General features: G+C 40.2%; 1 protein-coding gene across 7 annotated transcripts in view; it reads left to right on the forward strand.

The window, feature by feature from the left end:
* Window positions 1-25,621, forward strand: part of ZFYVE28 (zinc finger FYVE-type containing 28) — a 298,503-nt gene that overhangs the window by 265,978 nt on the left and 6,904 nt on the right. For all 7 annotated transcript variants that reach the window (XM_039539482.1, XM_039539481.1, XM_039539479.1 and 4 more), the window contains 3 exons: window positions 8,482-8,636; window positions 9,344-9,460; window positions 10,919-11,023. In XM_039539482.1, the coding sequence (XP_039395416.1) occupies window positions 8,482-8,636; window positions 9,344-9,460; window positions 10,919-11,023 (377 nt within the window). The remainder of the gene's footprint in view (window positions 1-8,481; window positions 8,637-9,343; window positions 9,461-10,918; window positions 11,024-25,621) is intronic.

A 25,621-nucleotide genomic window follows, 5' to 3' on the forward strand; every position in this document is an offset into this window, starting at 1 on the left:
CTGGGAAATTTTGCAACTGACTTCAGCAAGTTGTTTTCTATTTATTTAATTGTTTTTAGGAGAACTGACTTTTGGGAGTAGGGGGATGTGAAAACTTTATGCTAATGAATTTCTCTAGCCCCTATAGTTCCTTCAAGTGGGAAAAAGTATTCTACATTTCTGCGTCTGAGTCTCTATTTCTGTCTGTCTCACACAGTTATGACTAGATAGCTTCTTTTGGAGCCGGGGCGGCTCTAGGAATTTGGCCGCCCCAAGCAGGGCGGCACGCCGCGGGGGGCGCGCTGGCGGTCGCCGGTCCCGCAGCTCCGGTGGAGCATCCACTGGCATGACTGCGGAAGGTCCGCCAGAGCCGCCTGCCGCCCTCCCGGCAAAATGCCGCCCCAAGCGCGCGCTTGGCGCGCTGGGGTCTGGAGCCGGCCCTGTTTGGAGTCAACTATTATATTACTATTTATTATGCCGTCCAACGTAGCTCCATGTGTTAATATGAAATGCAATCTTCTCCTTAAGAGTGCATTGTCTCCTTAGTGCTCTCAGAGCCTTCCCGTATGAGAGTGAGGGTTCAAAACCCAAATCAAAACTCATATGTTCACATCCCCAACAGACTCCTGGGCTGATGCTCTCACACAGTACTATACACTATTACCCTTCCCCCTGCTCCCCCCCCACAAAGATGCTTTTAATAATTGTATTTTTAAATTCTTCAAGTTAAGGATTTTTTTTGCAGTTTAGATTTATTCCATTCTGCAGTATCTTTTCCCAAAGTGACTGTATATTTCTGAGACTTGGGTGCATATTTAACCAAGTGAGACATTGTTGGAAGATAATGTTGTTCCAGTGGAAACAGAAAGCTCATGAAAATAAATTAAGATGGATTAAGTTTTACATTCCCAAGCTAATTTTTTTTCCAAATAGCCAATATCTTTATTTTGCAAATTTTTGCATATTTTCATTTGAATTTCAGAAAAATTTGAACAAAATACTAAATATGATACCCAGCAAGTCTCCATTGACATAAAAACTCTGGTAGAAACCAACACTGATATCTTGTAATTTTTTAGAAAGTTATTTCTTCATCCATTGTCTTTCTATAGGTCAGGAATTGTCATTTAATATTTGTACAATGCCTCACACATTGGCATCCTGACCTGGTTGAGGCCATTAGGTGCTAATGCAATATAAACTGTGGCAAAGTTCCTCCTCTCCTCTAGTAGGTCCTGCGCTTATTGGCGGATTTCCTCCCCTCAGTGGTCTTCCCCTTGGATGAAACCCACAGTCTGGATCAACTCCTCCTATGTCTGATTAGGAGTAGCGAGGCTTGGGGGGAACCCGGGCCCGCCCTCTACTCCGGGTTCCAGCCCAGGGCCTTGTGAATTGCAGCAGTCTCTATAGTGCTACTTGTAACCACTGCTTGACCGCTACAGCTCCCTGGGCTACTTCCCCATAGCCTCCTTCAAACACCTTCTTTATCCTCACCATAGGATCCTCCTGGTGTCTGATGCTGCTTGATTGTATGGTGTTTCCTCAATCCTCCAGTAGTACACCCTCTCAGTTCTTAGTTCCTTGTGTCTCTGACTCCCAGCTCCTCATACGCACTTCCTTCCTCTGGCTCCTCCTCCCTTGACTGGAGTGAACTCCCCTTTTTATACCAGGTGCCCTGATTATCCTGCCCTGATTGGCTGCAGGTGCTCCAATCAATGTAGCTCTCTCCGGTGCCTTCTAGAAAGTTCTTAATTGGCCCCAGGTGCCTTGATTACCCTGGAGCAACTGCCATTTTGGTTCCCGTGGTACTAGGGATTTGCTTAGCCTGGGACTAACATACCTGTTCCTCAGTACTTTCCTGTAGCCATCCGGCCTTGCTCCATCACAAAACGTTATATGAGAATAATAACTTATTGAAGAGACGTTATATAAAAAGACAATGGGTGGGATTTCCAGAAAGCACCTAAATGAATTTCAGTGGGACTTGTAACCTATATTATGTAGGCACTTTTGAAAATCCCATTCAAAGTAAAAAATATAATGGACCCTTATGACAAAAAAAATTAGTTTAGGTATAAAAAGAAAATTATTATAAGAGACAAACTTAGATCTCTAAGGTGGGAGAAAAGAATGCATGATAGAATATATAATTTGAGAACTGGTATGTAGGTGTGTAATTAGGACTGTGTCATAATGCATATGCATGAGGGAGCCAAATACATGCAACCTTAAATTCAGAATTTCCTGATATTTCAGTTTTTAACCGTGGAACTTTAGGGATTGTTAACATAGGGCCAGTGCCTCAGCTACTGTAAATTGGCATAATTCCATGGAAGTCAAAGGAGCTACACTGATTTATACAAGCTGAAAATCTGACCCGAAGTCTTTTTCTGTGGAATATTGATCAGAACTAAAGAACTGACTGATATCACTTTCCAATTTCCAGCATGACATACAACAATGTTAATATTATTCCTTGAAGCTGAAGATGTATGTAGTTATGGAAAACATTTTTTCAAATTTTTCTACAATGTGCTTTATCTCATTTCAATGTCTCTGAAACGTCACTTTTTGTGTGTGTGTGAATTCAGACAGAATAACTTAACTGCAAAATGTATCATCTCTTGGTTTTGCAGTGGGACAAATTTCTGCTTCAAAATAAGCTAAACTTCACATCAAAATAGAATCTTTTTAAGGAACAAATTTTTGAAAGCTAAAGTAATTTTGAATTTACAACAAAAGTGGAAATATTCACATTTCAGATTTTGTTGTGAAATGTCACATTGCTTCTTAGGACCAATACTCGTACAGCTTCATAGCATTTCCCAGAACAACCAATAGAAGTGTCCAGATTACAAATAATTTAAGATTATTCATATGGTAAGAATAATCACTACTTCTTCATAGCATATGCACAACATGCCTCAGGTGGCACATGACCAGGATTCATCCCTGATTTTGGTCTGCCAGATGGACCATTAGCTTGCCTGGCGCTGGCCGGTTACTAATGGGGAGCGCGACGTGAACACCAATCCATGCCCCCCAGAATAATCACTCAGTTCTATATAATATTTTTCTGGATGATATTTGTATTATTGCTGTGGAGCCTCCAGGGCCTTAGCCATATTGATTTTATGTCTAAGAGCAACCTGTCTTGCTGGAATTGAAGCCCATTTGATTTAGATTTATTAAACTAACACTGACAATGTGCTGAAATCTCTACATGAAATGTAGAGTCATAATTAAAGACATTGCCTGAAAACAGAACATCAGAGGGGAACTTTTACTTTTCAGAACTGAGGAAGTTATTGAACTGTGTACGTAGTAGGATATAGTAGGATATCAACTACCCCCTGCTATGAATAATCAACTGCTTATCTTAATCTCCTTTTAAGAGAACTAATTGTCCTTGTGTAATATAAATGTAAAGCTTATATAACTCCCTGCTGAAATCCATCATCACACTGGGAGCTTGTGTTTAGCTGGTTATCCACCACCATCCCCAAATCTTTTTCCCAGGATAGAATACCTCTTCCTGTTAATATGGCCTACATATTTGTTCCTAGATGGGTATGTATTAAAATACATATTGTTTGCTTGCACCCAGTTTACCAAGCAATCCAGATCACTCTGTATCAGTGATTTGTCCTCTTCATTTACCACTCCACCAATTTTTATGTCGTCTGCAAACTTTGTCAATGATGATTTTATGTTTTCTTCTAGGTCATTGATAAAACATTAAATAGCATAGGGCAAAGAACTTATTTCTGTAGGACCCCATGGGAAACACACTTGTTCAATGATTCTCCATTTATAATTACTTTTGGAGACCTATCAGTTAACCAGCTTGTAATCCATTTAGTGTGTGCCATGTGAATTTTATATTATTCTAATTTTTTAATCAAAATAGATTCAGGGTTTGTGTGATAAACATTTAACAAGAAGAATTCATTGTCCTTTCTGTTTTTCTCTCGATATTTATTAAATTATTTTCTTTTGAAAATTTATTAACAGAGGTACTAGGTTTCCCCTTAACTGAGACTTTGAATAAATGAGGAAATACCTCTCTACTTCAGAACATAGTATTTATTTGCTATCAGTGCAAATAACAGCCTCTTCTTACAAGTGCCTGCACTGAACCATCCCATATCAAGGCCAATCTGATAACATTTTTTAAAAATGCCTTCTACGCATCTGCTATCAATCGGTAAAGATAATTTTAATCAGTTATGTGCTATTGTGTTGTTATATGCAAAGCTATTATGAAATCATATAAGGAAGGTGTTCCCACTAGATTTCTAAAACCTACCTGATCAGGTATTGAAATTATGGTGAAGACATAGCTGTCCAGTATTTTAACCCTCTGTAGTATTCAAGTGAATTTTACTATAAGATTGTTTTAAAACCTACAAAGTCTCAGATACCTGTTTTGACATTGCCACCCCTGTTTGCTGTACCACTGCTATAAAAAAAGTTATATCTCTAATTCCAATTGATCATTTTCTTTTTTCCTACTACATCTTTAATTTTCAAAGCATCTCTATATACACCTCTACCTCGATATAACGCTGTCCTCGGGAGCCAAAAAATGTTACTGCATTATAGGTGAAACCATGTTACATTGAATTTGCTTTGATCCACCGGAGTGCGCAGCCACGCCCCACCCCGGAGCACTGCTTTACCGGGTTATATCCGAATTCGTGTTATATCGGGTTGCGTTATATCGAGGTAGAGGTGTACTATTCCCTATACCATTATTAAAGTAAAATGTTTTAAAATAAAATATGACCGGTCTGTCCTTTATTTCAATAAATTACTTTATTTGCATCAATTTTTCTTTATATTTAGGGTGCTGCTGCATAAATATGGCTTGATCATCATGATAAAGGCAAACTCTGCCAGTCGAACCCAGAAATGATTGTTAACACCATATTTGATATTATTCTGGAAAGTTTATTCTTCTTTGAACAGTGACACAAGGAATCCTGAGCGCTAAATATTTCATCTTCCTGTAAATAGTATAGTTTAAATCTGTCTATCCTAATTATATAAAACCTTTCATCCCAGAATTCCAAAGCACTTTTCACACTTTGTAGTAAGAAATCTCCACCCACCACAGAAGTTCAGCCAGCTACATAGTAGAGCGTGACAGATGTTAACAGCACACTACAGAGCTGTTACTAATTTGGAATAGGAAGTGAATAAAATTGTATTGGTTTGAAATAGTAGGAGGAATTTATGTAGGTAAAACATGATTACCCAGATAAGAATCTGACCGGGACATTGGGGTGAACATCTCTTTCTCTTGGAAAACTGAAGTGACTGAATATATTATATTCTGAAAGGTCCCTCACAGAGCTCTGTGCCCACTTAACCACATACTCTGGAGTCTGGAACACTCCCTCAGTAGTGATTCAGAGGGGAAAGAGTCATCTGTTGAATTGCCAGACCCACTTTCTGCTGCACCTGGGTTTTCCGTAAAAGTTCCCATACAGGCCTAACACAACTTAGCTTGAGAGATCCAATGAAATCACAATGTTTATTTTACAAATATATTGCAAATACTTCATATATAGATATATATAGGGGAAAAAAACCTTTCCTTTTGCCATGTTGGTTAGGACCAGATTGGGGAGAAATTATATAAGTTGTCCTCTTGGAGTCAATGGGACTAATTGCCTAACTACTCCCCACTGCAAGTAAGGGATTTAATATCTGGCCCTTTGCAATTTGTTTTTTGCAAGCAGTTTACTCCCTCTCAAACCACTTACTCATCTTGCTTGGCCCTATGCTAAATCGTTGCCTTTAATTGGTGCTATCTGAAACCTTTCCATGTCAATAGATATCACAAATATTATAATCATGGAGAAGTTGGCTGCGAGAGAGTTTGATTATCTTCACTAATCTTAGGCAAAAAAGATTTGTTAAGGTGAAATTAAGTTTGAGCATAAAAAATGCTTCCAAAACCTTTGTAATTAACAAACATTAAACAAACAGGAAGGTTAAGATTAAACTTGCAAGAAACCCAAATATTTGAAAGTATGGAAAATCACAGTTAAAGTACCCAAACTACCTTAATTCTGCATTCTCAGTGATCCCAACCACCCATCTTTTCATCTGTGTTCCTTTTATAATTAACCAGTAAGGTGTGTCATTTTCAGTTCAAAGACTTTTAGTAAGGCTTTCAGAATTCCACAGCCTAATGTCTATGGTATTACATTTTTGAGCACTCAATTGTGCTTGTACAGCTCAGGGCTTGGCTACACTGGAGAGTTGCGGCGCTGGTGGAGGCTTTACAGCACTGCAACTTAGTAACTGTCCACACCTGCAAGGCACATCCAGCGCTGCAACTCCCTGGCTGCAGCGCTGGCTGTACACTTGGTCTGCTTGGGGTATAACGAGTGCAGCGCTGGTGATGCAGCGCTGCTCGTCAAGTGTGGCCACACACCAGCGCTGTTATTGGCCTCCAGGGTATTAGGAGATATCCCAGAATGCTTTTAACTAAATTACTCTCTTTGTTTTGCTATGATGCCTCTCTCTGATTTGTTGTGAACTCGGGGCTCCGGGAGCTGCTTATCTAAAAAACAAACACAGCTCTTGTTTGCTGTGATCAATCTGTAACTGACTGTGAACAATCAATTGAGATAACCCACTACCTTGCTGTGAATGAGGCAGTCAGGGGGATGAGTGTTTGCTTGAGGAGAGAAACAGCAGGGGTCGGGGGGAGAAAGGGAGTCCATTGGAGCAGCTGCTTATCTGGTCTGCAGGCTATTTGCAGTTAAGAGTAAATGAGGGGTCGAGGAAATTTTCAGATTTTGCAAGGCAGGGAGCTGACACAGTGTCGGCTCCGAAAATCCACTCTCTCTCTCTCTCCCCCACTCCCTGTCACACTCCACCCCACCCCCCTTTTTTGAAAAGCACGTTGCTGCCTCTTGAACGCTGGGATAGCTGCCCATAATGCACCGCTCCCAACAGCGCTGCAAATGCTGCAAATGTGGCCACACTGCAGCGCTGGTAGCTGTGAGTGTGGCCACACACCGGCACTTTCCCTACACAGCTGTACGAGCACAGCTGTAACTCCCAGCGCTGCACATCTGCAAGTGTAGCCAAGCCCTCATAAGGGGAATATCAAAACTGTGCCCAACAAATAATTGGTTTGAAATCATCTCAATAAATACATTAGCTCTTTATCTGACACTTAAATAAGTGGTTTGGGGCCGTACAGTAGTGGGGACTGATCCTGCTAGATGCTGAACATATCAGTCAGTACCTTATTGGATTGGCCCCTAATGTGAAGTAGGAAATAATTGCCTTCAGCATGCTATTTTTATTAACTTGTAAAGTGAAGGGTTTTTTTTCAATGCCATGTGTATAATGGGAAAAAGGCTGGAGTTAGCAAAACTACTGTGTGATTATGAGTAAAGCATTCTAGATTTTCCTAGTCGCTGATGAGAAGAATCTCTTTGGTATGGATGGGGAAATTAGTCTGAGTTTCTAACTTTCTCAGGGGAATAGAGTAGAGGGATGCACATTTCCTTTGCCTTGACTAGATGAGTTCAATTTTAATTGCAGCTCACTCTATTCAAAAGTTATGATCAAAGGGGAAACAAGGGCTGGAGATTCTAACTCTGGAGACCACCACTTTTTAAAATAGTTTTTTAAATAGCTTGTTTGATTAACTTCAGTTTTGGTGGAGAAAATAGCCTATTTCCACTGGGAAGCCTCCCTGAGGATTGGTTTACATTTTGAGCTCTGTCTCCATAAGAAGAAAAAACTAGGGAGTAACTTTTTTTTTTTTTAAATGAAGGTTTAAGTCTCCTAAGGTCATTTGGTGGCCTATTATAATCTCATTGGCACTGATGAGCCATTCTGAGATAATTTAACATCTCAATAACTTCTAAAATTAGGGTGTAATTGACTAATTTACATCCTGTGTGCTAGACCTTTACTAAAGAAACTACGATTGATTGCTTTCCCTCCCCCCCCTCCCCGCAAAGTGGTAATTAAAACTAGAATGATTTTTGGATTCTGGTAAACCTCTCTGTTTTAGGGTCTCATTTGGAATAGGGGTTCCTGAATTAACTTGAAAATTGATAGAAAAATTCTAACTTGGCCCCAGATCTAACCTTCCCATTTTCAGGCTAATATTCTTTTATGGATTTTAGCGGGGCGGTAGTGCCTAGAACTTGGCTTACACTGGAAATGGAACTGAATTGTGGATTGGTTACTGCCACTTCATAGTGACAAAGGAGAGTCCAATAAAATACTGGCAAATGGCTTTCTGGTTAAATGTTCTTTCATAAATATGCCATAGAATGAAAATCGGCCCTCGTAGTAATTAAATAGGCTTGGTCCTGAAGGGTCAACCAGAATTTACAGCTATTTGTTCAGTTTTATGGTAAGAGCATTGTTCGAGCAGGAAATCCTTTAAGAGGCCAGTAGTTCTCTGAAAGAAAGTGATGATTTAAGTTACCTTTCTTCCTTACGTTTTGTCCCCTACAGCAGTTTAATGACCAGCTCCTGTTCATCTGATGACATTGATCAGGAGGAAATCCAGCTTGCCTTGCAGGCAGCTAAAATTGCTACCAGAGAAAAGATCAGATCCCGATTTCACGGCAGCAATGACCTTATTCACCGACTCTTTGTCTGCATCTCAGGTATGAGAACTCCCTTTGTTATGAATGTGAATTTTATTCATCTTTCTCTCTTTGTGTCTCTGTTATTAAATTAGGGTGTGCACGGAAATATAGGATGTAGCACTGACTAGATATGATGTAGCTGCAGGATTGTAATTTAGGGCCTTACCTTGCAAACAGCTATTGCAGGGGCAGGTGTCTGCCTGTACAGAGCAGCTTGCAGGACTGGTATTTGGGGGCTGCTGAAACCTGCAGTTAAGGAGGAGCTTGGTTATGCAGGTTACTTCATCCTCACAGAGTTCCCTCTTCCCAGTGCTGTCCCAAGACTCCAATGGAAGAAATTCCTGAAGGGAATTTGGTAATAGTAGTCCTTGTATCATAACTTGTATCTTGCAACTTATCATAGCTTTTTCTAGCTCTGTAACAATGTAATTCGTATTTAAAGAATCTCAGAATGTTGTTATGACAAAAGAACACTACAGATATTGCATATCAGATTACAAGTACTATAGGGACAAAAAAGTCTTGACTGTTGTAGTTTAATCTAATTTCTTTTAAAAATAAAATTTTCAACTATAATCTTAATTTTATAACCAATATGAACTGTAAGTGTTCCCTGTTCTTTTTAAACATCAAATCATTAACAGCAGCATTGTACATACTTAGAGGATGATTATTTTTTTTGTGGTGTTCAAATAATGGCGTTACCCATTTCCACTGCCTGCTAGGTGTGGCTGACCAGCTGCAGACAAACTATGCCAGTGATTTACGAAGCATCTTAAAGACCTTATTTGAAGTGATGGCAACCAAACCCGAAACAGAGGACAAAGAAAAGCAAAAGAAAGGTGAACATAATAAAAGTACATTTTCTCTGTTGCGCCTTTCAGTTGTGCATAGGTCTTTAAAATATTTGGCAGGAGATTTGTCTTTTGTTCCTGTGAAATAACTCTCAGCTCTTCTACAGAGCTATTATACAGTCATTTAACCCTTGGTAAAATGAGATCATAGAAATGGAAATATACATACATGTTAGTATGTCTTGCAGCAAAAGTCAAAAGACCTAGTCTCCAGGGTGCTTCTGCCCATTTGCTTACTGATACAAGGAAAGGAATAGTCTTTTCTGTGTGGTTGTAATAAGATATGTACAGGGCTTGCACTTGATTGCCCATGGTGTTTTATGGCCTATGTGAAATAATACATCTTCTAGTCATATAGGCTGGCAAAGCAGGGAAGATATTTTAACTTAAAAATTAAGATAATGATGTGTAAAAATGACAAACTGTCAAATGATGAAACAATGTGTAAAAAAAAAAAAGAGAGAGAATTCTGGCTTCACTTGTAAAAATGGCATATAAATCAAGGAATGCCAAGTAGATCTGCAAAGTGGGAAAATTCCCAGTTATGAAACACTATTGAATTAAGCAGACAAAAATGGCCAGAAATGGAGCAGGAGCCAGCAAGAGATTCAGATGTTATCAGGCTTTCCTCAGTTACCACTTTGATTCTTTCTTGTCCAGGGAATGAACAAGGTCTGCTGAATGTTTGCCTTTTTTTTTTTAAATAATAATTGCCCAATTAAGGCTATTTTTTCTTCCCTTTTAAAAAAGCCAAGTTGTCCCAATAAGATATGGTTAAATAAGTCCCTTGTTACAGATTGTTAACTAGACCTATTGAGTGTCTGAAACCAGGCAGGGCTCTTGGGTTTTCCCTTTGATTTCTCTCTCATAATTAGAGAGTCTCCAATTTTCCCTTCTCCTTATTTTGTTCAAAAAATGTTTTTAAGGATTTCTTACTGAGGGGCTTACCTCTAAATTCACATGTCATGAATTAAGGGTATTTCTGATAAATGTAGTTTACCAAGACCAGGCTGATTTTTTTTGGGAGTGATCAACACCCCACAGATAACACAGTTATTCAGTTAGGAATGTCTGTATTGTATTTGTGGGTGTGAATGGTCACTCCTGTAGACATTCTCATGCTAGCTGTACTCTAGATAGCTCACCAAAAATAGCTGTGAAGATGCAGAGCTGCAGGCTTCAGCATGGGCTGCATAAGCCCATCTGACCACCCCGGGTACGTACTTGCTTGTGCAGCTGGTGCTGACGCCCACACCATGACATCCTCACTTTTGTATTTAGAGAGCTAGCATGGGTAGGTTTACATGAGCTACAAATCACACAGCCTGCTGCAATGTAGATGTACCCTAAGGGTGTCTGGGGCCTCTCAATATCTTTGTTGCTGTGTTGGTAGAAGACTACAAAAAAAAGATATGCTATCACAATCTAATATATGATGTTTTTCAGTTAATCAGGGTTTAAGGAATGCAGCACTGGAAGATTGTGCTTTATGCCAGGAAACGATATCGTCTTCAGAACTTGCAGCAAAGGCCAGAGATGGGGACTTCGAAGGTATTTTAACATTTCTGAGAATTAAAATAAGGGCTGTTGGTGGGTAAAGTGGGAAACTGAGTCACAAGTTCACCCAATCTAGGCTTTATCAATTTTCACCTTTATTTATACTATTTCAGACCAAAATATTGTCACCGAACATACATTTATGCCAGACAAATGATAACAGAAGAGAGGAAATTGGTAAAGGGCCCAAGTTACCACATTCTGGAGCACCAGGAAGGCCTTACACCTTCCATGATGGTTGCCACCTCCTTTGATCTCTTGGTCTGATCCTTTAGTCTGTTCCTTGGGTTTCTGGTCTGGTGTTTCTCTGAATTGGGTCTTGTTGACTTGGGATCATTTATACATTACCACATTGCAGATTACTTAACCTTTTTCCAGTCATCTTGGTAATCACAATCGGCTACTGCAATCACATTAACCCTTTGGGGTTTAGGTAACTCAAAGCTTACCTAAAATTACATATGTGCTTCAATTACCCAACTTCTGCATTTATTTTTTTGTTTATGTAGTTTCTATGTCATGTTGTTTTGTGTCATCCTGCCCATGGGTTTTCCCAGTAAAAGACTTATTGTTGTTACAAGTTTGTGTGTTTTTACCTTAAAACTTTCAAATTCAATATGTGTATATTATCCTATCCGACCCCTTAATCTATTCAAGAGTAATTATGGAAAACACAATGACCCTTTTCTGTCAACATTTCTTATCATCTTTAAATATGGGTTTTCAAAGGCCTTTTTCACTCAAAGTCCAGTTTTGCTTGTGCATCATTATAAAAAACCCACTTCGTTAGAATTTTTCCTGTGAATGCATTTTGAGGACTGTCTCAACTTTAGGGTCTTGATATTTAGTTGCTTTTAATGGTACCCCAACAACACTGACTTAGGTACAAAAGTTACTGATTAGGACTAAAAGAAAGTTGATTAAAAGTGTGGCTCTTCTCTGAAAAGTGACTAAAAATGGCATCATGGGATTCCAGGGGGTCATGACTCCAGTTGGAATATGCTCAGTTTACCATCTATATCCTTTTTTTATAACTGACAGACTTGCAAAACTCCACCTGAGATCTGAAAATCATGTATGTACAGTATGTATATCTGTGTAAGTATAGAGATACACTGTATATAGTGAATACATAATTATATGGTGTGTAAGCTTATATGGCATGTGTGTCAGTTTACTGCATTACTAATAAGACAAAAACCACAAATGATTTATATAGATCATTCCAAATTAACAGCATACCTCACCATTATGCATTTTTATAAAACCCACATAATTTTTCAGAAGTGTTCTAGGAATGTCTGAGAATTTTAAAAAAAAATGATATTGATATTCTTTTTGTATCCCTCATTATATAAAGACAGTATAAGCCTTAGCATCAGAAATCAAGCTGTACTTCCTAGGAGGGAGAGAAATTATAAATAATATGGCTTAGATCAGGGGTCGGCAACCTTTCAGAACCTTTCACAGGTGTGCCGAGTCTTCATTTATTCACTCTAATTTAAGGGTTTGCGTGCCAGTAATACATTTTAATGTTTTTAGAAGGTCTCTTTCTATAAGTCTATAATATATAACTAAACTTTTGTTGTATGTAAAGTAAATAAGGTTTGTAAAATGTTTAAGAAGCTTCATTTAAAATTAAATTAAAATGCAGAGCCCCTGGACTGGAGGCCAGGACCCGGGCAGTGTGAGTGCCACTGAAAATCAGCTTGTGTGCCGCCTTCGGCATACGTGCCATAGGTTGCCTACCCCTGTCTTAGATCATTTTTAGAGGTTTCTAAAATAACTTGTATTTTGAAGTCTGATCTTGTGGGGCTAATTGCAAGTGCTGTATCCCACTGGGAATCTGGCAACCTCTTATTCTCGGTGATATTCAACTGATAGGAAGTTGAAAGTTTTCAAAAGTGTCATCTAGTAATTTTTGGTCCCAAACTTCAGATGCCTTGAAAGGTCAACCAAGCCCTTTTAAGATCTCTCAAGTTGAACTAAAACTGAAGCTTCCACTTCTGAAAATGCAGGCCCCTATTTCTATGCTGTTAGAAATGGGACTTAATCACAACATTCAGATCAGGATTCAAGCATCCAAGAAGTTCCTATCTCCAATTTTGGTTTAGGTATATAGATACAGGTATGGAACCAACCACATAGTTTGAGTCTGTATCTGAACTTCCTTAAAATTCAGTGGTGGCTGAATCTGAATTTGATTGGTTCTGAGGTGTATATGCTTAGCTTTACATGGAACACCACATACAGAAAAACACATTTTTAAATATTCTATACCAGTGGTTCCCAAACTTGTTCCGCTGCTTGTGCAGGGAAAACCCCTGGTGGGCCTAGCCAGTTTGTGTACCTGCCGCATCCGCAGGTTTGGCTGATTGCAGCTTCCAGTGGCCACGGTTCACTGCTCCAAGCCAATGGGAGATGCTGGAAGCGGCAGCCAGTACATCCTTTGTTGCTATATATGTATAAACCATAGTTTTGTGCTTATATACACACTATTCATTGCTGCTATCCTTTCATTTCAAACTGCGGGCAAAAAGATTTCAAGTGTAATCTCCTCATTTGAACAGCAGTGCTAATGCCGCTAACCAAGTGCAATGTAGAAATATTAAAGCTTGTGGTAGGGAACGGTGATGTCAGGGCAGATAAAGTGAAGAATTACTCAATAATTTAAATTTTCTATTGTGCCAGAATTGAGAGTGTGACAGAAGGAACCATAAAAATCACTCAGATCATTCCACATAAAAACAAAGCTTCTAATAAAATACATGCTAGATACAGACAATAACAGACTAGAATGCAATAGCTTACTCTCTTTCCCCTACATTCACACTTCTGTAGTTTCAAAGCTAATGTTGCCACTGTGGGTGAGTCCAACATGTTTGAAAATGCGGGGCTCTGGCTAGACTCAATCAATCACTTTGCAAGCATTTCAACGGGTGGGATCTAGATTTTACTTGGCCCTACTGTATATGAAAAGCAGCCTGCATCTGTTCCAGCCCAGCTCCTTTTCCACTTATGACTAGGTCCATGTACTCATGACACACCCTCCTCAGCCACTTTTTTTTTTTTTTTTTGGCTTGCTACTCTCCAATCTCACCCGTTTGTAGGTCTTCTCAGCCTTTGGTAATCTCCTCTACATGGACAAGGAAGCCAGGAGCTGGATCAAAAGTGTAGCTTTGGGAGTAGATGACACCTCGTGAATTTACTTTGTCAAGAACAAGTTATGCCAAACCAATAGCATTTCCTTCTTTGACAGGGTTCCTGGCCTAGTGGATGGAGGGGAGGGAAGCAGTAGATGTGATATAACTTGATTTTAGTAAGGCTTTTGACACGGTCCTACATGACATTCTCAGAAGCAAACTAGGGAAATGGGGTCTAGATGAAATTACTATAAGGTGAGTGCACAACTGGTTGAGTGACCATACTCAAAGGATAATTATCAATGGTTTGCTATCAGACTGGGTGGGTGTATCTAGTGGCATCCTACAGGGGTCAGTACTGGTTCCAGTACTATTCGATATTCTCATTAATGACTTGAATAATGGAGTTCAGAGTATATTTGTAAAATTTGCAGATGACACCAAGCTGGGCATGGGTTGCAAGCACTTTGGAAGACAGGATTAGAATGCAAAACAACCTTGACAAATTAGACAATTGGTCTTAATGCAAAGAGATGAAATTCAATAAAGACAAGTGCAAAATACTACACTTGGAAAAGAAAAATTAAATGCACAACTACAAAATGGAGAATAACTGGCTAGGGAGCAGAACTGGAGAAAAGTATGTATGTGGGGTTATAGTGGATCACACATTGAATATGAGTCAACAATGAGTTGCAGCTGTAAAAAGGCTAATATCACTCTGGAGTGTATTAATAGGAGTGACCTATGTAAAACACGAGAGGTAATTGTCCTTCTTTACTAGGCACTGGTAAGGTCTCAGCTGGAGTGCTGTGCAGTTCTGGGCATGACACTTTAGGGAAGATGTGGATAAATTGGAGAAAGTTCTGAGGAGAGCAACAAAAATTATAAAAAGAACAGGAGTACTTGTGGCACCTTAGAGACTAACAAATTTATTTGAGCATAAGCTTTCGTGGGCTACAGCCCACTTCTTCAGATGCATGGAATGGAACATATAGTGAGGAGATCTATATACACATACAGAGAGCATGGAAAGGTGGGAGTTGCCCTACCAACTCTAAGAGGCCAATTCAGTAAGGAAAAAAAAAAACTTTTGAAGTGATAATCAAGATAGCCCAGTACAGACAGTTTGATAAGAAGTGTGAGAATACTTACAAGGGGAGATCGATTCAATGTTTATAATGGCTCAGCCATTCCCAGTCCCTATTTAAACCTAAGGTGATTGTATCTAGTTTGCATATCAATTCCAGCTCAGCAGTTTCTCGTTGGAGTCTGTTTTTGAAGCTTTTCTGTTGCAAAATTGCCACCCGCAGGTCTGTCATTGAATGACCAGACAGGTTAAAGTGCTCTCCTACTGGTTTTTGAGTGTTATGATTCCTGATGTCAGATTTGTGTCCATTTATTCTTTTGCATAGAGACTGTCTGGTTTGGCCAATGTACATGGCAGAGGGGCATTGCTCGCACATGATGGCATATATCACATTGGTAGATGTGCAGGTGAATGAGTCCCTGATGGTATGGCTGATGTGATTAGGTCCTATGATGATGTCACTTGAATAGATATGTGGACAGAGTTGGCATCGGGCTTTGTTGCAAGGGTAGGTTCCTGGGTTAGTGTTTTTGTTCAGTGATGTGTGGTTGCTGGTGAGTATTTGCTTCAGGTTGGGGGGTTGTCTGTAAGCGACATTTCTGGTCATTCAATGACAGACCTGCGGGTGGCAATTTTGCAACAGAAAAATCTTCAAAAACAGATTCCAACGAGAAACTGCTGAGCTAGAATTGATATGCAAACTAGATACAATCACCTTAGGTTTAAATAGGGACTGGGAATGGCTGAGCCATTACAAACATTGAATCTATCTCCCCTTGTAAGTATTCTCTCACTTCTTATCAAACTGTCTGTACTGGGCTATCTTGATTATCACTTCAAAAGTTTTTTTTTTCCTTACTGAATTGGCCTCTTAGAGTTGGTAGGGCAACTCCCACCTTTCCATGCTCTCTGTATGTGTATATAGATCTCCTCACTATATGTTCCATTCCATGCATCTGAAGAAGTGGGTTCTAGCCCACGAAAGCTTATGCTCAAATAAATGTGTTAGTCTCTAAGGTGCCACAAGTACTCCTGTCCTTTTTGCGGATACAGACTAACACAGCTACCACTCTGAAACCAAAAATTATAAAAGATTTAGATAATCTGACCTATGATGGAAGGTTTAAAAAAATGGGTATGTTTAATCTTGAGAAAAGAAGACTGAGGGGGTACCTGATACCAGTCTTCCAATATGTTAAGGGCTGATATTAAGAGGACAGTGGTCAATTGTTCTCCATGTCCAACAGGGGTAGTACAAGAAGTAATGGGCTTAATCTGCAGCAAGGGAGATTTAGGTTAGATATTAGGAAAATCTTTCTAACTAAAAGAGTGGCTAAATTCTGGAATAGGCTTCCAAGAGAGGTTGTGGAATCCCCCTAATTGGAGGTTTTTAAGAATAGGTTGTACAAACATCTGTCAGGGATGGTTTAGTTTTTACCTGGTCCTCCCTCAGTGTAAGGGGCTGGACAAGATGACCTCTGGAGATCTCTTCCAGCTCTGTGTTTCTATGATATTAGTAATTCTGTCTGGAGTAAGAGAGGAGCACAGACTGGGAACTGAGGGCAGCATTCTGGCTAGTTGTTCAGGTATGTGTGTCTGGCATGGGGGCCCTCTGCAGTCAGATGCTATAGGTCCCAATGAAACTTTGGCAGGGCAGTTCAGTCCTGACCTGTAACATTCTCTGCTACTGCTAGAGCTAGACCTCCTCCTCCTCATTAAAAACTATTGATTCTATGAGAATTTTGTGATGATTATTTTTGATCACTCACAAAAAGGCACATTCCCTGCCCCAAAAGAACATGAAATCTATCCTGTGATATGGATGATAGAAGTATGCTAGAGACTTCTATCTCTAGCATACTAGAGATTTATGATGATTTAGTTGGGTTTGGTCCTGCTTTGAGCAGGGGGTTGGACTAGATGACCTCCTGAGGTCCCTTCCAACCCTGAGATTCTATGATTCTATGACTAGAATGATATCACTAATCTCCTCCTCATTTGTGCTTTAATCAGGATTTGAACAACTAGCATTTTAGGAGTCTGATCCAGCTTCCAGCGGAGTTAATGTAAAAATAACACTGATGTGTGATAGGGCCAGATCCTTTGCTAGTGTAAATCAGTGCAGCTCCATTGACTTCATTGACTGTGTCTGCCTCAGTCACTCTGTCTTGGTGGCTACAGTTTTCCTCAGTTCATCTAAAGCAATGGGACTGTATCACAAAACCGGAAGGAAAGGGAAGCTTATCTTTTGCAACTGCTGGAAAAAGGGGAAATTAAATTATATGGACAAGATGAGTTGGAAAGCCGTAGATCTCAGTTAACTAAATATGGGCTTGTTGGGGTCTAAAATTCATCCTTTCTAGTCAAGAATAATGAAAAAACGGTTTAAGCAAAGAAAAGAAACTTCATTTTTCTCACCATTTTAGATGGACTTGACAGGACCACTGGTTCCACAGTGATGGGGGCCATATAAGTAGATGGCCACTGGTAAAGTAGAGCTCTAGGCAAGTGTAACCCACACACCTCCTGGGTGTCGTGTCCTGTCCCATATAGGAGCTCTGAGACCACTTAGAAAGAGACGTTAATGAGTCTGCTCTACAGCTTTAGCTAAGAACTATATGGCTTTTAGCTCATGCAGTAGAGGCTCATGCATTTAGTTCCTGAGGTCCCAGGTTTGATCCTGCCCACTAACGACCGGGGTCTGTCAGTGTTACATAAGCCCATCAAGAGTTAGATAAAGAAAGGTAGTTCCCAAAGTCAAAGCTCCACACATTCTGATAATCAGTAATTTTGCTCCTAATTTGTTCACATACTGGACTTTCCCCAGTGTTATCTTTGGTAATGAGACTGCTTATGCCAAGACAGTCATTCTAGCCTTGCATTCTCTGGCTTCCAGAATGACACACACACAACAACCAGACTGAAAAAATAGGTCCTGCCAGCCTTAAACTGGGACATTTAAATGACACCATGGAAGTTCCCCACTGCCCAGATTATGGGAAGAACAGTTCCAGCATTAGTTCAGGGTGTAAAGATTGAAGTATTTTTTGACTGTTCGGGAGTGGAGGGATAGGGGCCAGTAACGGACTATTGGTAAAAAGTTTCAGGACTTTCAAATACTCTCTAGGTTTAGAAAGTCTTAGCTCAATCTGCATGTGGAGTTAAAGCTGCCTGGCTTCTACAGAAATAGGAGGTTATGCAAGTCAGTGAGGTGCTCAAAGTTGCCATTGTTGACATGAATTATGCAGATTTTCTTCTGATATATGCCAGATGATATCAAATAGTTAAATGTTTCTGCTGTTCCACAATCATCCAACAGATGGCACCACAAACTGCAGTATAGTGTATGTCTGCCTCCTCCCAGTGAATTCATCCTGAAGGCCATTGTTGGGATTGCACCAGTCAATGATACTCTTGTGTGTGTAGCATTTCTACACTTCCAATCACTTCTCTTTTTTTTTTTTAAATTCATGTTTCCACATAAAGTGATCAAACTTACAGAAAATGAGCATATCTATAACCCCTGGCTCCTGCTCTCACCAAAGAGCACAAATACCTTTCACACTGAAAAAGTTCACCAGACTACCTAACAGGAAAGAAATCTCCAAATATTTCTAATTAATTCCCATCTACAATCACAGACAGTACTCCCTTGCAAATGGTGCCCAAATATACAAGATTACTTTCAATCAGTAAAGATGAATAAATAGATCTAAAATTCCACTAGTGGCTCTAGTCTCAGATGATGATGATGAACCACTCTCAATTTTTTCAGATTTCTCATTCTGACTCTGTTTTAAATCCACCAGCTGGTATGGATCAAAACAAATATGAATTTTTATTACAAACCACCTGACATTGGTAAGGGTAGATGACTTAGAAACATAGTGACTTTGTGAAGGTGAAATGCAATAAACTCTGGATTGTTTCGTGTCTCACTACAAAAATCTTTGCAAACGCACAGCTAAGATTGAGATATATATTTGTCTTCTAGAAAAAAGTATCCTAAGCACATTAGGAAAATGTTATACAGCATTAAGAAAACTTATACATGAGATTAAAGTTAGTAAAAATCTGTTTCAGTTTTAGTATGAACCTTAACTCTGCATAGACAATCACTATGCTCTCGAATGAACTTGCACAGAAAATGATGGAAGACAAAAACACCATATCATCCGTGAGTGAACACTTTTCATAAAGCACTCAATCCATATTTGACCTCTCAGTTCTTGTCCTCAAACAAAACCTGCACATCACCTTCAAAAGACGGGGAACTTAAATTCATTACTCTGATAGACACTAAAAAACAGGGACTCAACAGAGACACTGGTTTTATGACTCATTACAACAATTTGTAACACATCTCACTGCCTGCTAACCCTTAATTGCCCACTTCATTTTACAGTATGTGTGAGCCCCTTACACTTAACAATCTGTCCCAATTTGTATTTAGTTCAGACACTGGTTACCATCCCTAGACCTGAAGAAAAGCTCCAGGAAGCTTGAAAGCTTGTACCTTCCACCACCAGAAGTTGGTCCAGTAAAAGATATTACCTCACATACCTTGCCATACTCTTCACTAGATTTTTTATAACAGGCTCTTTTAGTGCTTGTCTGTACTAGGAATTTTTTAATCTGTAATTCCCAATAAATGCAGGTCTCCTGGCAGCATCACTGGAAGCTGCAGTGTAAGTACTTGAGACTGGCTTGGGTATTGTTAGTACTGTGATGTCTAACCTTAGGCAACTTAGCAAGTTTTGTCTGTACTACAGTTTCCGCTGGTGCTACCACCAGTGGAGCCTTACCCATTGGGAATTATGGATCTGAACAGTTCTCGTGTAGACAAGGTCCTGGAGTTATGGGCAGACAAAGAGAAAGTTAGATTAATCTCTGTCATAAAAATAAGCATGAGATTTCAAATCAAAAGACTTTCTGGAGGAAAGATGGATGTGTCATGCAGCTATTTGTGCTGTTTAAAGATAGATTTGTCATAGCCCTTCAGATACAACTTCTATTCCAGACATAACATGTTTGCGGTGAATTTCCAGGGTAATCATGTGAAAGCATCTGTTTGTACCATGTAACAGTACACTAATTTTTCCCTTCTGATCCCACTCCCGTTCCTATAACACCACCTTATCATAACTCCAGGCTTAGTGTAGGTGTCATGAATGCCAGCATAAATAGCTGTTTGTGCCATATGTTTGCATCTGTTTGTGACACATAACATAATTTCTCCTCCCTCTCCCTATTTTGCCTAGTCATAACTCCACGCTCGTCTCTAACATGCAGAGTTAACCATATCTAGTATCCTTCAGCCCAGGTCTTAAACCCTAATTCCCATAGCCATGGGAAACCGCACACTAGAGTATTTGCGGAATATAGTATCTAATAATCATTAAACCAGAATTTGTTGTCAGCCTGATGTGAACAACCAATGTTCCTGTTGTTCTCTATATGCCTATAGCTGCTCTGGTCTATATAATGATGACCAAGAGCATTTTGTAAACGAAATCAGTTAAATTGTTGCAAAACTCTTCCTTAGTCAGCAGCTCTACCTGAATCATGAGACAGAGCTCCACACATTACCTGTTAAGACTCCCAGTTTCCCTGGGAGAATCCTGATTTCAAGTGCCTTCTCCTGGCTTCCAGAGTGGCTGCTTGAATCTCTGGTTTTCCAAGTAGTAAGCTGAACTGCCCAGTATATAGGGCCTGAAATCTTCCGTCTGGCAAGATCAAGAACTCCCTCCACAAAGCTGCTGCTCAGCAGTACAGAGAGCCCAACAGCAGGGGGAGCAGCACACTGCCATCCACAGCAGGAGGAAGACAGTAAACCCTCTGCAGCAGGCTGGGAAGGGAACTACATTCTAGATCCCAGGACCAAGATATACTCCTTGGAGGGTGGGGGGAAGAGAGGAGAAGTAAATCCCCCTCGCCCCTCCAGAACTTAGGGGAAAAGTTTCTACTGCTTCTGGGGAGCCAGAGAAAGTGGGGGACAAGACAGAGGAAACTTGAGGGAAAAAGGGGGAAGCCAGACAAAGGAATCTTAAGGGATGATTAAGAGAGAGAGAGGGAGAGAGGTGGTAAACTCAAGGAGGCGATTGTTGGATCTGGTCCTGGGGTTTATGCAAATGAGGCAACATGTAATCATCAAATATACAAATTAGTGTAGATTCTCTGGGGAGAGGATGAAAGAATAAACATGTGACTGATGTTTAGTCACGTTGTTTAATGCACTACGGCAGAGGTTTTCAACCTTTTTTTCATTTGCGGACCCCTACAAAATTTTGAATGGAGGTGCGACCCCTTTGGAAATATTAGACATAGTCTGCGGACCCCAGGAGTCTGCGCACCACAGATTGAAAACCACTGTTCTATGGTACAAAAACCTTTCACGGACCCCTTAGGCACAGTCTGCAGATCCCAGCGGTCCCCTGCTTGGAAACCACTCCACTACAGGAAGTTGCTCAGATACTACAGTGATGCGCGCTGCATAAAAGCCTACATAGACTAGAATAGTGTATTTCATTATTTGTATAAAACCTCCACATTTCCGGACTCTCAGCTTTTAATAGGTCTGGTTTCATGTTATACAACAATAACTTGGTCTGACTTAAGTCCAGGGAACCTGCAAGGAGAATCACATCTTATCCAGTTGGAGTCTTCATCCTTTGTATCCCTATTTTATAGGTCTGATCTGTATTGTCTGCATGTTATTTAGATTGTGGGTTCTTTGGGGCTTTTTCTATTTGTACAGAAACGTAGTCCTGTGGTTGCTATGAAGTTCTGCTGCCGTGTGGCACCACAATAAAACAACTTTCCCACGGTTTCTAAATACCAACATATTGATTGATTTTTTTTTGCTCTGCAAAAAGATTAGAACTTTACTGTGCCCCAGAAATGCATTGAGAGACAGTTCCTTAGACAGATTGATATTGAAATTCTGATTTTTATGTGATTCCAGATTTTGAAGCACCGGGCAAGAGAGAGATGGTTTCAGTCCAAACATGTGCTACCAAAATAATAGTCTGGAGTGGCTGAACTCTTTGAGGGTGTGTCTACAATGCAAGTGAAGGTGTGATAGTATTATGGGTAGGCAAACCTGTGCTAGCTTTAATCTAGATAACACGGGTAACAATAGCAGTGTAGACGTGGTGTCACAGTCTTCAGAACAGGCTAGTAACCAGACTATAAAATCTCCAGGGACTCCGGATACATGTGCGAATTGCTAGCCCATGCCACCCCATCTATGTTACTGTTGTCATCTACGCTAGCAAGATTAAGGCTAGCATGGGTAGGCCTACTCATGCTACAATCACACCTTCACTTAACTGAGAAAGGGAAGGAATATCTGGGTCTAATTGCCTTGGATGGCTTTTCAGGCACCAAAGATAAGAATTGGAGGGATTATATAAAAATGGCGCAAGAGAAGTTGTGTTATGGACAAAAGGGCCGATTTTAAGGTAGGAGTTCAAGGGAGGGGAAAAGGTGATGGTACTTTCCAAACTTGGCAGGCATTACTGATGTCCCCAGAGTTCTCTAGTTGTCATGCCTGCAGCACAAGTATTTACCATGTTACTGCTTCCATAAGAAGAGTGAGAGCAAGATGATCAGACTTTTGTGCACTTGTGAGGGTAATGCACTGTGACATTTCGCAGTGGCGTAAGTTTCATATGCCACGGTAGAAACAGAACGTTTAAGGTTAGTTTGGGATAGGGTGACCAGACAGAAAATGTGAAAAATCAGGATAGGGGGTGAGAGGTAATAGGAACCTATATAAGTTGTGCTTGGTGAAATCTGACGCACACAGGTCCAGCAGAGTTTCAGTAGGAGCTCTGTGTCAATGGTTGTCTCTGAATATCCAGAACAGCACACAAGGTTCAATGTGGACCACCTTCTCTGGACAGTTCAGCCACAGTGTGTGTCTTGCCATGTGCTTAGTACTTAGTGCTAAAGAGAGACGCTTGTCATTGTACTGGGAAGAAATCCACTAGAGCTAGCCTTGTTGGAGCCCTAACAATCTCCCAATTTGCCTTACTTTAAAGCCCCTCTCTCCCAGTTTCCTGCAACGCAGCCCACTCTTCCCAGCTGAGTGGACTCAGCCTTTCTGGAACAGGTGGGCATTATTCCTTGGCCAGAGCAGTCATTGCTGTGATATGAGGCACTTCTTCCCTCCAGGGACTGGATGTTTTGTTTCCTCAACATTCTCATAAGTGAGAGACCAGGACGGGAAACTGAACCTAACCTCCTGTTTGTCAGAAGACAGCATGAGCATAAGTCCCTTTGACAAGCTAGAGGCAGGCTGCCCTTATGTAAACTGGCATTTGTTCTTAGACTTTGAGTCTTCGTTATGTAGATAGCGGGCCGATCTGTTAACTTTCTCCAGCAGTTGGGCCAGAAGCAGAACACATCATCCAAATCCTCCAAAGTCAGGGGGAGTCTGGAGCCAGGTCCAAACTGAGTAACTCAGGAGCCTCTCTACTACTGCTGTGTGCCAGGGAGATGTTATCCTTGTTTTATCACCATAAAAAGCTGTGCAGCAGATTTGCTGCATATAGAAATGAATTGGACACCACATGCCTTTTTGTTCCAGTGTCTCCAGCTCCTGTGGCTTTATCAAAAGACATGTAGTATTTGATGTTTTTTTCTTAAAACATTCGGCTCCTGGATTCATGTAAGGTTCCTATCTTTCATTCAGTCTATTTTCCCTCATGCTGTGATAACAAGTTTGATTCTTTTTTTAACTCTTTCTCCTCTATCTGTAAAAACACTTTTCTTATTCATTTTCAATATTTTTTCCTCCTTCTGCTTTTTTCTTAACACTTTATTTAATGTTCTGTCCCTCTTATTTTAGCCTCCCCCCATACTTATTTCTTCCCCCCCCCTCCTTAATGTCATTGCTGTGGCCTTCTCTGCCTGTCATCTATTCTCCTGCAGATTTTCTTTGGCTCCTGTGCATAATAGAGCAATGGGCCCAGTTGGCCATGAGAGCAAGGTTCTCTCTTTATTCTGTTTGCAGATCTCTAAAGCACCGGTAGACAGTGGCTCAGAGATTAAGGATATTGTACGTTTCAATTTCCTGCTGCATGCAGAGCTAATGGAGCAGTGCAGCTCAGGAGAAGGACCATAAAATAAAAGCCTGTTGGTGCTGGTGCATCGTTACCACCCTGCTTCTAGCGGTGTCTTCAGAGTAATGCTTGGTATTTAATTTACAAAGCTTGCTGTACTTCCCATCATATTATCTATCTCCTCTCTTAAACAATCATTCAAAAATCTCCTCTAGAGAGCTCAATGTTTAGTACATACAATAACTCCCAAAAGCCAGCTCCCAAGGCTGTGTTAGACACGGGCTGAAGATCCTTGGAGAAGGATCCTGTTGTATATTGTATTGTCCTTGGTGCCTGCCTGGTTTAAAATATGGCTAAATCATTAAAGGCTCAATGCAAAGTGTTGAGCACTTTGTCTGCAATCCAGCAAAGCACTTAAGCACATGCTTACCTTTAAGAAAGCGCCTACTGGTCTCAAAGTTAAGCCTGTGCTTTTGCACCTCGTAGGAAGATTTTTTTCAGCCACAAATTCATCTACAGGAATGAACGCAGGATTGGAAACCATGAATCTCAAATTTTAATCTGGTTCCACCTCTGTGGTTCTGGGCAAATAATTTATCTCTTGTTCATTTTTAACATCTGCAAACTGACTGATTTACCAACCTTACAGGGAAAATGTGACTGAGGATTAATTAGGTATGTTTGCACAGCATTTGAAATGTTCTATATGCGCTAAGCGTTATTTCATGGATATGCTGCAGTGCACCTGATATTGGATGGATGCATGTGGAGTGGGAAGTAAAAGCCAGAATCAATAGGGCAGAGTGCTAAATTCACAGCTGCACTTGAGCTGTTTTAGCATTTGCTGGGTCACTGGTTAGGAAAGGGAGTACCCTTTAGGCTAGCTCACAATATACTGTACTGCGATAAGAAGAATGATGAGTAAGCCAACAATAAGATTCATAAAGTCACTTTGGGGGAAGAGAGAATTACTATATTTAATTTTGAAAAGTAATATATTGAGAGTATATAGAGTGATAATATATGTACACTCCTATATCTTGAGTACCAGTGAGGCGTATAATTTTCCAAGTAATATTGTCATTATATATGTCAAGGAGGACACAAAGGTAAACACCACCTAATTTGCAGTGAAGTTAATCTGGCAGTAAAATTCATGTGTAGCCATAAACTCTGGGTTATAGGATATTGGTATGCTTATGAAATCAGGGCATATTTATTCCAGTACTTATTTACTGGAGGTATTTTTTCCATGTATTCTCTTTTAGGAACTTGCTTTTTGGCAATTTAG

Source organism: Mauremys reevesii, linkage group 5 (assembly GCF_016161935.1).
Source record: "Mauremys reevesii isolate NIE-2019 linkage group 5, ASM1616193v1, whole genome shotgun sequence".
NCBI lineage: Eukaryota > Metazoa > Chordata > Testudines > Geoemydidae > Mauremys > Mauremys reevesii.